Here is a 16,144-nt window from a genome sequence, read left to right on the forward strand (position 1 = left end):
TTCCCTCGAAGAAGAGTCTCAGTGTCAGTAAGTACAGGATGTGCCTTGTTGTCTTTTGATTTTGATGAGAGCGATAGCAAAAGATAACCCGGCTTTACTAACAGTTATTGAATTATACTCTTTTCACCTAGTTTCCAAAGGTAACAATGGTCGAGTAGTGATAATTAATATCTGTGTGTTTTTTACTGGTTACATTTCACTTTTGTTTAAGATTCTAAATTGATTTAAAATAACCAGTGAGTGAAAAGATTATGGTAAAGGAAGAATGGGGATTTGTCTGCATGTGTATAGACATACGCGTATGTATACAGGTATTTATAGGTAGAAGCTCAAGCTGCTTGCGTTTTACAACTGCAAACTATTTAAACCAATAGGCCAAAGTCTTGAATTTCATGAAATAATATGGATTCAGTAGCATCTCTGAAACACTCATGTTGTGCATTAAAAAAAAAGCAAGAATGCAGAAGAAGAAAGATCTTTGTGGCTGGAAAAGAGATGGATTCCTACCAATTTGAACTTTTTTAAAGCAATTTGTGTTTTGCATAATCAGGGAAACAGATCAAACAGGAGAATGCAAGTTATCAGATAAAAGATATGCTTCGTTTAATATTGCAAGGAATAACGCTCCGCTCTCTATCAGACACAATGGAGACATCCACCTCATCCAAGGCAGCCAAGGCCAACACCACCTTCTCTCTGGCCTTGTTTAAAAAGCTGAATGATGACGACAAGACAGCGAACATCTTCTACTCCCCTTTCAGCATCTCTTCAGCCCTGGCTATGGTGATGCTGGGGGCCAGAGGAAACACAGCCACGCAGATGTCAGAGGTACAGTATGCGCACACACACACGCACGCACACACACACACACACACACACACACACACACACACACACACACACACACACACACACACACACACACACACACACACACACACACACACACACACATTGACACACTGTAAAAATGAACTGAAAAAAAGTTTCAATTCTCCAGTTAACACACCCATTTGGGAGTGTTTATACAGGCATGCATTCAAAAGTCATTGCAAGTCAGTGGATCTGGTTCATCAAGGTGTTGGAATTTCGCAAGCATATTGTTACAACCAAGGAGAAAGGCGTGGGTTCGGGTTTCAACTTTGTCATGTGCATAAGTTTTCTTAATGTATTCTTAATGAAAGAAAAGGCATCTTTATTAAGTATTATTAAAAACATGAGTAAATGATGACACCAAAATGTATCGGAGATGACAGGGTTTTGGTCAGAATTTCCGATGGAAAACTTAGTCCTTACTGTCTTGCAGAGTGGGGTGTGGCAGGAGAAAGTGTCTGGACATGCATATATTACTCACTCTGTCTCACAGCGTCAGCAGTGTTCTGTTCTAATCTGCCTCGGATTACAGGGAGAGGAATAGTTGTATCTGTGTTGTAGACAGTAAAGCAACAAAGCCAAAACAGCAGTGATATGGTCCTGTCTTGAGTCAATTTAAATGGTGGAAAGTACCCTACTACATTTACTCCAGTACTGTACTTAAGTACAATTTGGAGGTACTTAAGTATATCCATTTTCTGCTATTTTATACCTCTACTCCACTCCATTTCAGAGGCCAATATTGTACTTTTTACTACAACTAGTTGAAATGTATTTGCCCGTCAGTTTTACATACTTTCATACTTCAAAGTAAAACTTTTGAAGATATTAATTTAAATAAAGGCCTAATGATATAAAGTGACTGGGCTGATGGCCCATGGATGAAAACCCTTGCAATTTCAGTAATACAAATTTGGAGTCTGTGGCAAAAATCAAAAGCTCCAACACTCTTTTGATCTCTGGGAAGTGAGATCCAAAAACGCACCTGCTGTTATCACTTATAGCCTTAGGTGCTGCCAAAAAGAAAAAAAACAGAAATCTTCGATATTGTAACTTTAAGTTCATTTTTTTTTTTATTAACGAGCTGTAGAGATTTTTTTGTAAGCAAACCCGGAAGGTATCATTGCAATTGTTCCCTTACAAAATGCCAATGGGATCTTTCCACACCACGGTCACATGACTACGTCACCACTACTAAGCTAAAGGAAGACTAGTGTTTTAGTTATGACTAGAACACTAGTCTTACCTTATTAGCTATGGCCTTTTTAAAGATAAAAGCTTCTACTATCTCATAGAACAAAATAACTTTTATTTTAAGTAGAGGATGTGAATACTTTACAACTGATGGGAGTATGAAAACTTGAAGCTACTGTCCAGATTGGAGTGACTCCAGAGTAAAAATGTATATTTAGGCTGCAAGATGTCGGCATGTTGGTATGACGGATGTCGATGGAGTAACATTTCAGTCAGATGTGAAGTTGACGATGTGGGCAGTTGAGGATGAACATTCAATGGAATAATACTGGGACGGGATCCTGACTTTGTCGGTTAACAAGTGTGTCATTGGTAATGGTTGGGAAAACGTGTGTGTACATGCATGCCTTGGTATGTATGTGTGATTCAACATTAGCCTGTGGGAGGTATATTTTCTCTAGGCAAAGACTGCATATGCAGTCAGTTAACCTATGCATCAATCTGCCCTGCCACACACACACGCACTATCAATGTTCAACTTTACAGTGATCCTAGTCTAAGGAGAAAAACTACCATTTGCACCCCCAGGTCCTTTGCTTCACTGAGTCAGAGCAACCGAAGCAGGAGGATGCAGAGCAGATGCAAACGCAGTCGCCGATGCTGTCGCAGATGCAGTCGCAGATGCAGACTCGGATGCAGTTGCGGTCTCAGTTACAGCGGACCAGCAGACTGCCAAACTATCTGGTCAAGGTGGTAACAAAGCCAGAATCAAAGGCATAATTAATGGTTAGGCTTGGTGGGAAAACTGAGATTTTGGTATTCACACTTAATTTCCCACTGCTTTGCTTGATAATTTTATCATGCTGAATCTTTTAAAACATAATTTGGAAATATGAAGCGTACTGTGAAGCCTCAAAGAGCAAAAAGAGCTGATTTATGAGCAAAATTTGTATCTTGACAAAGCAACAAAAGCCTCCTAAATTTTCTTTGGTCCACTATGAAGATGACCATGTAAACAATATAATAGTAAGCAAATGGTGGATAAGTATGTGTTTAAAGTCTGAAAAAACATTCTCATGGGTTCACATGAATATTAAAGATGTTAAGGCTTTTGTTTAGTCTGTTTTCGCCTTTTCCCTATTCTTTCCAGGAGGGCCTCATAAAGAGAAATTAAACTCTCGAAAACTTCCGGTTCGGGGGAATTCTTGCTGGAAGTCTTTCTAAATACAACACCAAAATCATTCATTTTACATTACTTTCACTGGGCAGCATTGAGAAATTGAGAAACAATTGCCAATACAATAGCTTTGTTGAGAAAAAAAAAGTAAAGACTGACCAAAGTTTTTGGCCTACAGTATGGATTCATGAAATCCATTAAAGGTGCTGAAAGAAAAATGTCCTGCCTTGGTAATGTTTAAAAACCCAACACAGTGTTGGCAAAGCTTCAATTTGGAGCACCAGGGTTATTGGTGATGTTGATGTCTATTCTCATCATTTAAGAGGTAAGCTGACCGCTGGGTGAATGAACATAATACAAAGTTGTCTTGCATTGGTCAATGTCTCAGTGTGTCTTTGTAACGCGCAGGTCTTTTCTGGCTGTTTGCAGTGCCTGAAACCCCAGAATGGTGAAGACGATGTCCACGCTAGCTTTGCCCAACTGCTGAGTGAGATCAAAAAGGAAGATGCTCCATATGCCCTGAGCCTTGCCAACAGGCTCTACGGGGAGCAGTCCTACCAGTTTGTTGAGGTGTGTGTTTGTGAGTCTGTTGTGCTCAGCATGAATTCATTAATTGGTGAGAAAATGAACTGCAATCCTGTAAATGTTCAACCTAATTCCTAGATAGCTGGATCCTTGCTAGTGTTGTGTATGGTATGAGACAATTGACCCTTTGTTAGGCCCCGCCCCCATGGCTACTCCATCCAGCTGTCAAAGCTACCATGGAGCCCACACTGTCACTAAATTAAATCACTGAGTAAATATTAAAACATTTTGGGAGAAAAAAATCTTTCTCAAAGAGTAGCAGACAAGTGGTCTACAAAACTGATTCAGCAGAACCACAGCACCAGCTGGCAATCAAGACAGAAGTCAATAAAAGTTGAGGAACTACACTGTTCCTGTAAAGCCAAGCCAAGCATGTGTATACATTCAGTAGCTAGCGTAGCATAGAAGTGCTAATGCTAGTTAGTGATATGCTAACGTACTTTGCTAATGTTAGCTCCACATATTCTTATGTAGAAATGTAAGATTTAAGAAATGTATTTCTACTTCAAAACTCTCCGGGTCAGGAGTATCACTACAACGTTGAACATGACTAGCTTGAAATCCCCAAAACCACCCTGAAAATTAAGAAAATCAGAAAAATGTGTCCAGGGAGCAGAGCTAGGTAGTTAGCAGACACTGGTCGGAGCTGGCTGCTGCTAAGGTATGGTTGGCTAGTCAACGCTCTAGAGCGGGTCTTAGCGAATGGTCATTACATCATCAGCTCTCAGGAAATCATACTGAATGAGGGATTCCAGCTGTCCACTCAAATTGGCTTATTTCAATCCAAGAACTGAAAGCTTTCAATATACAATTCAACTCATGCAAATTACATTGTATTCCTTGAAGTATTTCTTCTTTATAGATTGGTTAATTTGAGTATCTAATGTGTGGTGTGAGTATTCAAATGTACTGTTTTTGCTTCCAGGATTTCTTATCAGAAACCAAAAAGCATTACAACGCTGAGCTGGAGTCTGTGGACTTCAAAACCAGCGCAGATGCAGTCAGGATCAACATCAATAGCTGGGTGGAGAAGCAGACGCAAGGTAGATCTCACACACACTCATCAGTACATTACAAAGATTGGCCTCTTTGCAACCCCTCTCCATCTTATGAAAAGAAAAGTATGAGTGTAGCGACCACCGTCTGCCATCTGCCAACTTCTATTTTAAAATGTTTCTTTCTCTCAAAGTGTTTGCTTTACTACTGTTAAATTTAGCAGGTTTTTGTTTTTACTGTCAGAAACTAGTTTTATTTGTATGCGTTGCCATGTTGTCTTTTAATCCTCCCCTGCCTCTGTGAAGCCTCAGGGATCAGTCTATGGTCTGGTTATTATGCCCTATTTTCACGTTACCATGAGGTCACATAATTCGCAAGCATTAGAGCGTTTTCCTTTTCTAGTTTCCATTCCCATTTTAGACTCTATCCTATATCAAGCAGTTATGGTTTGCCCCAGTTTGGGAATTGTATTAAACGTATTTTTGGTTATTAGAATTTTTAAAGATCACAACAACGTATAAAACTATCCAACGAGAAAGAACATGATACTTTCAGTTTACACCTATGTTTTGAGTTGATGTTTACAAGTTTTTTTGACCCATCTTTACTTTAGGTTTTGTGCCCTTTTATGGGTTATAAAATATTATTTTCTTTTTAATTCAAAAACGATTCTACCTGATTTTAAATTTGAGCCTTGAGTTACTTGTTTTCATGCATCTCTTGTTCTTCTTCTTCAAGTAGTGTTGGTACTTCTAGAAGTTTTGGTGGAATAACAAATCCAATTTCCTGAGCTCCAGATGAAAATATTGCTAATGCCTGTGTCTGTGTCTCTGTCTTTATAATGATGTCTTTGGTAAATACTGCTCTACAGAAAAAATCAAGGACTTGCTGTGCCAGGGTGTGGTGGACAACACGACCATGCTTGTCTTGGTCAATGCCATCTACTTCAAAGGCAACTGGAACAAAAAGTTCAAGGAGGATTCTACTGTTGATGCTCAGTTTAGAATTAACAAGGTGACACTGCACAAAAGGTTTTAAAATGTTAAGACATCAGGCTTCCATCGTAAAGATGAAATGTTTATTTAGAACTATTATATCATAGATATCATAAATTGGGATGATAACCGACACATGTTATTAAAAGGGCCACTGTGATAAATGATTCAAGAACGGATTATTGATAAGCTCCCACCTTATCGGTTGTTTTTCAGTATTTTTTTACATTTTGATGTCAGCTAATATACCATTACACTGCAGCTCGCATCTCCTCTGCTCTCTCTGTCGGGGCTGAGCTCCTCCAATTTCACACACGCACAAAAAAAACCAAGAACACACACACACAAAGCATTTCAGCGAGGCCACGGACACTGAAGTGAAGCAGGTGAAGTGGAGATTACTAGGACAGCTATCCTCGTAACTATAAGAGCAATAAAACACGAGCAAGTAAAAAGTCAATACTTTTTCACTATGTATCTGTTCAACAAGCATGAGCTTGTAAACAAAATTGCAACATGTTTCAATCTGCGGTGCCCGCAGTCATTCATCAACCAGCGCTAGCAATTACTGCTGTCTGTCTGTAGTCTGGCTGGTTAGCTCGGTTTATTCTTGTGAACTTGTCTGGTGGTAGCAGCCCTCCTCCTTTTATCAGCGGTAACTGCAGGAAGTGAATCAAATCAGAGGAAGGAGGACAGGAGGAATGGCTGATACTGAGTGATGTTTGTGTTCTTCATTCTTTATAAACGTCACTCAGGAATGATATTTCTTTTATTGGCATTTTAGATTTGTTTCTAGTGAGATATTTATGACTTTATATAGGGACGTTGCTGCTGTAAACAGTAGTTTAGTTATGTTTAAAACACATATAAATTGTAATCCTGTTGTGAATGTATTTCTTACAAATAAATCATTTTTAAAGCAATTATTTAGTTATGAAAAAAGGACCAATAAGAGTATGGATAAAGAACCGAACCGATTATGAGTATCGATAGGAGTAGTGGTATTGATAAATCCTAACGATACCCATCCGTAATGATAACTCAACAAGAAAAGTGCTTGCTCTGTTTGCTGTATTCTTTAGAATGACACCAAGTCGGTGAAGATGATGTCCCAGACTGATAAATTCCCTGTCACCTCCATCCCGGAGGCCAACTGCCAGGTAATGTCCATGTGTTTCAACAGTGTGGTTTTCCCAATGCCTGTTTGTCTACTATGTGGTCTGATAATTTGATAATTTAAGAACAGATCTCAAGAAAATAGTGAACAGATTTAACACAATTGGTTCCATTTTGACAATGGTTGAACCCATCAGACTTATGGTTTTTAAGATAATGTCCATTCCTGTAACTAATCCGATTATCTTAAAATGAAATTAAAAGAAAAACCTAATGTGTTTGGACAGATCCTAGAGATGTTCTATGAAGGGAAGGAGCTAAGCATGCTCATCATCCTGCCCAATGAGATAGAGGACGACACAACAGGCTTGGAGAAGGTAGGGGACATAAACGCACACAGAAAACAAATGCACAATTTAAAGCAGACCGATTAATAACTCTTATTGCATCCACACTAGCTGGAGAGGGAACTTACCTATGAGAAATTTGAGGAGTGGACTCGTTCGGACATGATGGGTCAAACTAAGGTTGAGGTGAGGCTGCCTCGATTCAAGATGGAGGAGAAGTATGACTTGAAAGATGTTCTGATCAGCATGGGCATGGTGGACGCTTTTGATGTCACAAGGAGTGACCTTTCCGGTGAGAAAAACACCATGAATGTATAAGCTGCATAATTATTCTAAGAGCACAACATATCTGAACCGACAAATGAAATAGCACCACTTCCCAAATAGAAATATATAGAAATGGCATTACATTATTAGTCTTTCAAAACCCAAAATGTTGCACTTGAAATTTAAACTACAAACACAAAAAAAAGCATGACATCAGTTATCCAGAACTCAAGACATCTCTTTTGGACTTTTTCCTATGCTGATAGGTATGTCCCCAGCAAACGACCTGGTAGTGTCAAAGGTCGTCCACAAGGCTTTCGTGGAGGTCAACGAGGAGGGAACAGAGGCTGCTGCTGCCACTGGTGTGATCATAACGGAACGCTCTATAATTATTCCTGCCACATTCATCGCAGACCACCCCTTCTTGTTCTTTATCCGACATAACCCCACCAAGACCGTTCTCTTCTCAGGCCGATACTGCTCCCCTCAGTGAGAACCACTGTACCCCCTGCAGACATGGACGGATTATGAGACAATGGGCCCCTTAGCACAGACATGTAAAGGGCCCCGAACCCATCCTACGTGAGAGCAAGAGCCACAGATTTAAAAAGACATCTTTTTGGTCATTTTGCATCTCTTTTAGATGTATTGCTTCTTTGTGGTTGGATCCTGTCTATTGGTTGTTCTGTGTCTCTCTTTGGTCATTTTGCATCTCTGTGGTTGTTTTACGTCTCTTTTTGGTAGTTTCGCATCTCTTTTTGAGAGTTTTGCATCTCTTGCATCTCTCTCATGTCCATTTGTAACTTCCCAACAAGAATGATAGCAGAAACCGCAGAAAGATCTGTGCCCAGTAGCCTCATTCATTAGTCCATGCCTGTAGGGCATAGTGATTCAGCCGGGGTTGGGATATATCTATTGCAGCTAAAATATAAGGCATCAGTATCACTGCTCTAGAATTTGTTTAAATTCTCATCTGTGTTCCTGTCCTATATTCTCAAGACCCAGATTTTGCAAGAAAGCTTTTGAATGGAAACTACTGTATGGCGCTAGTTTGAATAAAAGTGCATATGGGAACTCAGTGGGGTTTAGTCTTGTTAAAATATTTTGCATGCATGCTTTTTACTGAATGAGTCTGAGTTTGTCCACCTTCTGTTTTTCCATCCTGTTTTATTGCCTTACAGCATTAACAAAACATGTACATTACTGCACTTTGCTTAAGTATCAAATTAAATAAAAATAAGTCCCCACTGATTGGAAATCTTCAAAGAATGCCCCTTTCAATTTAGGAGTTTGAGGTCCTAAGATTCTAGTTCCTTGTCCTCGTATATAGATTGGGTGTATTAGTCAACGTCTATTTCTACTTTCTCCAGATAGGGACTATTATAGTTTCTATCTGTTTCTAACATGAGACTCCATAACCTTCACTTCTTCATTTAGAAGGTCTTATAAAGAGATAAAGAGGTTTTTTATTGTCATTGTAGTGATACAACGAAATAACGTCTTATAACGTATAACCAATTACTAAAGATGAATGACCATTTACAATGAGATGATTACCATATATCACGTTTTTTAGCATTAATAAAAAAATATATTTATATTTTCCTTTCTTTTATGACTCTTTTACTTGCAACATCTTCCTTTCTTAACCAATTATTGTTCATCATTTGAATATGTGCCACCATAAACATAAATATGAATTGAATTATCCCCATTAATTACCTTAACATGTATATTTTTAATTACAATCAGCTCCATCACAATGTAGTTGAATTACAAACCATTGACGGTTGTTAACCCCACTTAAACTGAATGGCTTTAATGCAAAGCTGTAATGTCGACAGAGTAAGTTTAGCTGTTCCACGAACGAAAGCTAGCAATTAGCCTAAGCGATTAGTGTTAGCTTGTGAGTGTTAGAAATTAGCGTTGGCTAGCGGTTAGCAATACAGTTGGGGATCCAAAGTGCAACAAAATGTACTGGTATTTTATCTTATAAATATACTAAACATGGAGCAAAGACAGAAGTGCCCCTGGGTGCAGACTGTTTTGCTTTCCTTTAACAAACAGAAGAAAGAGTGTGGTTTGAATCACCATGTCTTTGTTTCATTTGATAGATCCTTGTTTGACAATGGGCAACAGAATTGACCTTAAATTGACAGTAAGAATACAGTACCTGAAAGACTAATTGACTACATTCTAGCAAAAAGTAACTTAACAGATTTATTTTAAAAGCTACACTGGCTGTCATTTTAATTATACAGTATGAATGTATCAATGCAATGATTATTTAGTTAGGGCGAATCGATAAAAGTGTTGTTTGTGGTTCCAGGATTTCTTAACACAAACTAGGAAACTTTTCAAGACCAGGATTCAGATCAACAGCTGGGTGGAGAAGCACACACAAGGTGCATCACACACACTAACACATACCATCAATGTGCATCATAAGCCCCTCCATTCCTTGCAATCATCTCTCAGAAATCTTGAAATGAGCTCCATCTTGTGGAACATCACAGCATTGTAATGTTACCTGGTCAGTCTTGCATCAGCCTCAAGTATTTTTTATCTTCTATCGCGCAAGTAAGTGCCCATCACCTCTGCATTCCTCCAGCTATCAAGCACATTCTCCCTTTACATTTTCTAATAAGTGATTTTCTTGAAGATGGTGTGTATTTTAGAAGAAGTAGGGAAATAACATTGTATCATTTGCTATCTCAGACAAACACTGATCTGTTGCATCCACACATCGTTAGTAAAATGTAATTTGAGTATGTTGATAATGGACTATAATGAAAGAGGACGTTGTCAGCTACTTAATCCAAACTATAACAACAGTGTGTATTCTTGTGAATTGTTTTATGGTGTCAATTTATTTACTGCTCTGATGAAGTTTTTTTTTTCCTCAGTCATCTTTGGTCAATATCATCACCTCGATCGCATAGGCCTCTGATTTATGTAGAAATAACACTTAGAATTACATGAGCACTGTCCTTCTTTTGGCAGGAATCCATTGTCATTGACATCTCAAAACATTATATGAGCCTGTCTTCTTTATGGAAAAACGATGTATTGACAAATAAATCTACTATTTGGTCCTTTACTAAGTTTCTTTGCGTCAAGCCACAAAACCTAACCTTGTGTTTATATTACACTAATAATAGTTACTGTATAATAATAATAAAGTAATAACTTTAGAAAAAATGAGAAGGCTAAAATCATTTTTCACCACACAGTATCCGTACAATGACATATGAGATTAAGGTTTATTCCCATCCATGGGATTGTTAAAAGAAGGCCTGGACGGCTTCTTGAGCTATGGGGTGTGACACATGCGCAGTGCAGCTGGGGCTGCTACATTGGAAGGCACCTGTTCAGGCGCTCTTCTGTTGCACTCCGCCTGACAGAATTCTTTAGGGATGCTCGTGAGCCACCTAATGAACCTTTCAGCAAGCCCAGACCAGATTTCACTGCGCATGTGTTGTACCCCAATGATATGACTCGTGACATCTCCTCTTTTAACTCTCCTTGATGAGAATGCGTAAGCTCATTTGGCAAGGCTTTTTGGGGCGTGTCAACCAGCTTGAAAATAATAAAACTGATGGTTTAAACTGAAGTCTTCCTGTGCGGAAAAACTATTGAACACTTGAGGAATACAAGAAAAGTCTGTCAGTAAGTATATGATGAGTTAAATTCAGATTGAGACGATGGGATTATTTAGTTTATATACAGTTGACGTGTTAATAGGAAGTTTACTTGTTTGTATAGGACAGGTTCAATGGGATTGTCAGTGTTATAGTTAGATGTTTGACAGGCATTTAATCTGGTTGACTCGTGGTCTGGCGTTGAGAATGAAGCACAGTAAATTCGAGTATATGTTATTCTAAGTTGTAATATAGCTACTAAATGTAACATAAGTAGTCCTAGACCGATATTTACCATTTCAGCTGTTATTATTCCATTGAAAATCCGGAAGTGTAATACTTTCTAGAATTTATAGTGTTTTGTTAATATAATTACAATCTGCTGGTAGATATGCATAGACACCAGCAACTATGCAGTTAATTTCAAAATAATCTTGAATTAATAATGAAAAATAATGAAAACGACTACCACTTTACTTTAATTATCACTAGTATATCTAGGTAAAGAGACGAAAACTTTTGAATTTTTTTTTAAAGGTTCTAATGCAATAATGAATGCTGCTCTCTCCTCCCTTATGTGTAGGCACAATGGCATCACCAACCCCTCTGTCCAAGGCCAACACCACCTTCTCTCTGGCTTTGCTCAAAAAGTTCGGAGATGACAACAAGACAGCGAATGTATTCTTCTCCCCTTTCAGCATCTCCTCAGCACTGGCTATGGTGATGCTTGGGGCCAGAGGAAACAGCCACGCAGATGTCAGAGGTACAGAACGCACACACACACCAACTGTCCTTGTTAAAAGTAAAAGATTAATATTAATGGCTTTGAGGGTTGGTGCACCTGGTTCAGAGTTACTTTGTGAAGCCAGTGGACAAAAGAATGCAGGTTTCACACTGTGAAATGTACTCCATCAAAACACCCCCATGGGCTGTGTTTCAAACAACAATGAAGATTGTGGAAGGAATTTCATAGGAATGAGGGGCAGTGTTACGTGCTGCAGATGTGTAGGCCCTCGTTCAGTATGAATCACCAGTTGTTTCCTTTTAGCATCAGCAAAAAATAACAAAGATCTGCTCTGTTCAGACAGGTTTTTATGGGGGTTGGCTCTTTGTTGTGTTACTACAGGAACAAAATGTTGAAGTGTAAGGGCAATAAAGATATAGGTAAAGTATCCCATATGTTAGGTGCAGCAGATATGTCCAATGGTCTTGCTCGGTGTCATACATTGAGTTGCTGAATGGATACCAACTGGAAGAATATTTGCAGTCCTCTATAATTAAGCACACGTACTCCCAATCAGACAATGAACAGTAATGACTGTCATTATCATTTAAACCACAGCTATAACTCATACTATGCTACCATGAACAATCTAGGAGCAGCAGCTGTAGAATTAATTTCCAAAGTTATAAGGAAGTATGGGATTCCTTTGGGGAAAAAAACATTGTTTAAACTTAATTTGTCTATCCAGTGATTATGACATTAGAATAATAAAAACCAGAACATTTTTATAAATCTTAAGCAAAGACCCAGATAGCTCTTGGCTGGTGGAAGTGTGAGTATGTGGGAGGGGCAGTGCTTCGCCCTAAATCCACCACATTTTCAACAGTCATTTGCAATGACAATATTGTGAAATATTACAGAAGAAAGTGATGAATAAAATAAAGGTGACAGTCATAGGGATAAGGTTATATAAAGCAACATGCAGGATCTTCATTGTAAGGGGGTTATGTTAACACATAGGGTAATATAATAGCAACTATTAACATTATTTTCTCCTTTTTGTTCCCTGCTGTCATCAAATGTGGTGACAGCAGCGTTATTAGCAGGCTGCTTGACAGGGTCAAGGACAAAGTTAGTGTTATAAATACAACCTTTTATGAAAGAGTACGCTGTGCAAAGCAAGTATCTCTCTCCCATTGTGTCCTTTGTATAAAGGCTAGGTTTGTTCCAGAAGGTGGAAGCATTCAGCTAACAGTTTGTTCAAGCATGACTAAGTGTGTAAGAAAGTGAGGGGCATTTTAGATTTGTTTCTAGTGAGATATTTATGACTTTATATAGGGACGTTGCTGCTGTAAACAGTAGTTTAGTTATGTTTAAAACACATATAAATTGTAATCCTGTTGTGAATGTATTTCTTACAAATAAATCATTTTTAAAGCAATTATTTAGTTATGAAAAAAGGACCAATAAGAGTATGGATAAAGAACCGAACCGATTATGAGTATCGATAGGAGTAGTGGTATTGATAAATCCTAACGATACCCATCCGTTATGATAACTCAACAAGAAAAGTGCTTGCTCTGTTTGCTATATTCTTTAGAATGACACCAAGTCGGTGAAGATGATGTCCCAGACTGATAAATTCCCTGTCACCTCCATCCCGGAGGCCAACTGCCAGGTAATGTCCATGTGTTTCAACAGTGTGGTTTTCCCAATGCCTGTTTGTCTACTATGTGGTCTGATAATTTGATAATTTAAGAACAGATCTCAAGAAAATATAGTGAACAAATTTAACACAATTGGTTCCATTTTGACAATGGTTGAACCCATCAGACTTATGGTTTTTAAGATAATGTCCATTCCTGTAACTAATCCGATTATCTTAAAATGAAATTAAAAGAAAAACCTAATGTGTTTGGACAGATCCTAGAGATGTTCTATGAAGGGAAGGAGCTAAGCATGCTCATCATCCTGCCCAATGAGATAGAGGACGACACAACAGGCTTGGAGAAGGTAGGGGACATAAACGCACACAGAAAACAAATGCACAATTTAAAGCAGACCGATTAATAACTCTTATTGCATCCACACTAGCTGGAGAGGGAACTTACCTATGAGAAATTTGAGGAGTGGACTCGTTCGGACATGATGGGTCAAACTCAGGTTGAGGTGAGGCTGCCTCGATTCAAGATGGAGGAGGAGTATGACTTGAAAGATGTTCTGATCAGCATGGGTATGGTGGACGCTTTTGATGTCACAAGGAGTGACCTTTCCGGTGAGAAAAACACCATGAATGTATAAGCTGCATAATTATTCTAAGAGCACAACATATCTGAACCGACAAATGAAATAGCACCACTTCCCAAATAGAAATATATAGAAATGGCATTACATTATTAGTCTTTCAAAACCCAAAATGTTGCACTTGAAATTTAAACTACAAACACAAAAAAAAGCATGACATCAGTTATCCAGAACTCAAGACATCTCTTTTGGACTTTTTCCTATGCTGATAGGTATGTCCCCAGCAAACGACCTGGTAGTGTCAAAGGTCGTCCACAAGGCTTTCGTGGAGGTCAACGAGGAGGGAACAGAGGCTGCTGCTGCCACTGGTGTGATCATAGCGGAACGCTCTATAATTATTCCTGCCACATTCATCGCAGACCACCCCTTCTTGTTCTTTATCCGACATAACCCCACCAAGACCGTTCTCTTCTCAGGCCGATACTGCTCCCCTCAGTGAGAACCACTGTACCCCCTGCAGACATGGACGGATTATGAGACAATGGGCCCCTTAGCACAGACATGTAAAGGGCCCCGAACCCATCCTACGTGAGAGCAAGAGCCACAGATTTAAAAAGACATCTTTTTGGTCATTTTGCATCTCTTTTAGATGTATTGCTTCTTTGTGGTTGGATCCTGTCTATTGGTTGTTCTGTGTCTCTCTTTGGTCATTTTGCATCTCTGTGGTTGTTTTACGTCTCTTTTTGGTAGTTTCGCATCTCTTTTTGAGAGTTTTGCATCTCTTGCATCTCTCTCATGTCCATTTGTAACTTCCCAACAAGAATGATAGCAGAAACCGCAGAAAGATCTGTGCCCAGTAGCCTCATTCATTAGTCCATGCCTGTAGGGCATAGTGATTCAGCCGGGGTTGGGATATATCTATTGCAGCTAAAATATAAGGCATCAGTATCACTGCTCTAGAATTTGTGTAAATTCTCATCTGTGTTCCTGTCCTATATTTTCAAGACCCAGATTTTGCAAGAAAGCTTTTGAATGGAAACTACTGTATGGCGCTAGTTTGAATAAAAGTGCATATGGGAACTCAGTGGGGTTTAGTCTTGTTAAAATATTTTGCATGCATGCTTTTTACTGAATGAGTCTGAGTTTGTCCACCTTCTGTTTTTCCATCCTGTTTTATTGCCTTACAGCATTAACAAAACATGTACATTACTGCACTTTGCTTAAGTATCAAATTAAATAAAAATAAATCCCCACTGAGTGGAAATCTTCAAAGAATGCCCCTTTCAATTTAGGAGTTTGAGGTCCTAAGATTCTAGTTCCTTGTCCTCGTATATAGATTGGGTGTATTAGTCAACGTCTATTTCTACTTTCTCCAGATAGGGACTATTATAGTTTCTATCTGTTTCTAACATGAGACTCCATAACCTTCACTTCTTCATTTAGAAGGTCTTATAAAGAGATAAAGAGGTTTTTTATTGTCATTGTAGTGATACAACGAAATAACGTCTTATAACGTATAACCAATTACTAAAGATGAATTACCATTTACAATGAGATGATTACCATATATCACGTTTTTTAGCATTAATAAAAAAATATATTTATATTTTCCTTTCTTTTATGACTCTTTTACTTGCAACATCTTCCTTTCTTAACCAATTATTGTTCATCATTTGAATATGTGCCACCATAAACATTAATATGAATTGAAGTATCCCCATTAATTACCTTAACATGTATATTTTTAATTACAATCAGCTCCATCACAATGTAGTTGAATTACAAACCATTGACGGTTGTTAACCCCACTTAAACTGAATGGCTTTAATGCAAAGCTGTAATGTCGACAGAGTAAGTTTAGCTGTTCCACGAACGAAAGCTAGCAATTAGCCTAAGCGATTAGTGTTAGCTTGTGAGTGTTAGAAATTAGCGGTTAGCAATACAGTTGGGGATCCAAAGTGCAACAAAATGTACTGGTATTTTAT

At 38.5% G+C, this 16,144-nt stretch overlaps 2 protein-coding genes across 2 annotated transcripts; both read left to right on the top strand.

Annotated features, from left to right (window-relative positions):
* Nucleotides 1-645: 645 nt before the first annotated feature.
* Nucleotides 646-8,450, top strand: LOC129110693 (leukocyte elastase inhibitor-like). Its single transcript, XM_054622866.1, has 9 exons — nucleotides 646-828; nucleotides 2,656-2,817; nucleotides 3,674-3,814; nucleotides 4,755-4,872; nucleotides 5,697-5,839; nucleotides 6,903-6,980; nucleotides 7,224-7,313; nucleotides 7,395-7,575; nucleotides 7,817-8,450. Exons 1-9 carry the CDS (start codon nucleotides 646-648, stop codon nucleotides 8,041-8,043), a joined length of 1,323 nt encoding a protein of 440 aa, XP_054478841.1. The 3' UTR covers nucleotides 8,044-8,450.
* A 2,685-nt stretch (nucleotides 8,451-11,135) lies between these two features.
* LOC129111115 (leukocyte elastase inhibitor-like) lies at nucleotides 11,136-15,475 on the top strand. The gene is made up of 6 exons (XM_054623407.1): nucleotides 11,136-11,219; nucleotides 11,775-11,947; nucleotides 13,516-13,593; nucleotides 13,839-13,928; nucleotides 14,010-14,190; nucleotides 14,432-15,475. Exons 2-6 carry the CDS (start codon nucleotides 11,780-11,782, stop codon nucleotides 14,656-14,658), a joined length of 744 nt encoding a protein of 247 aa, XP_054479382.1. The 5' UTR covers nucleotides 11,136-11,219; nucleotides 11,775-11,779; the 3' UTR covers nucleotides 14,659-15,475.
* Nucleotides 15,476-16,144: the final 669 nt, after the last annotated feature.

The sequence above is a fragment of the Anoplopoma fimbria genome, chromosome 21, assembly GCF_027596085.1.
Source record: "Anoplopoma fimbria isolate UVic2021 breed Golden Eagle Sablefish chromosome 21, Afim_UVic_2022, whole genome shotgun sequence".
Classification (NCBI taxonomy): Eukaryota; Metazoa; Chordata; class Actinopteri; order Perciformes; family Anoplopomatidae; genus Anoplopoma; species Anoplopoma fimbria.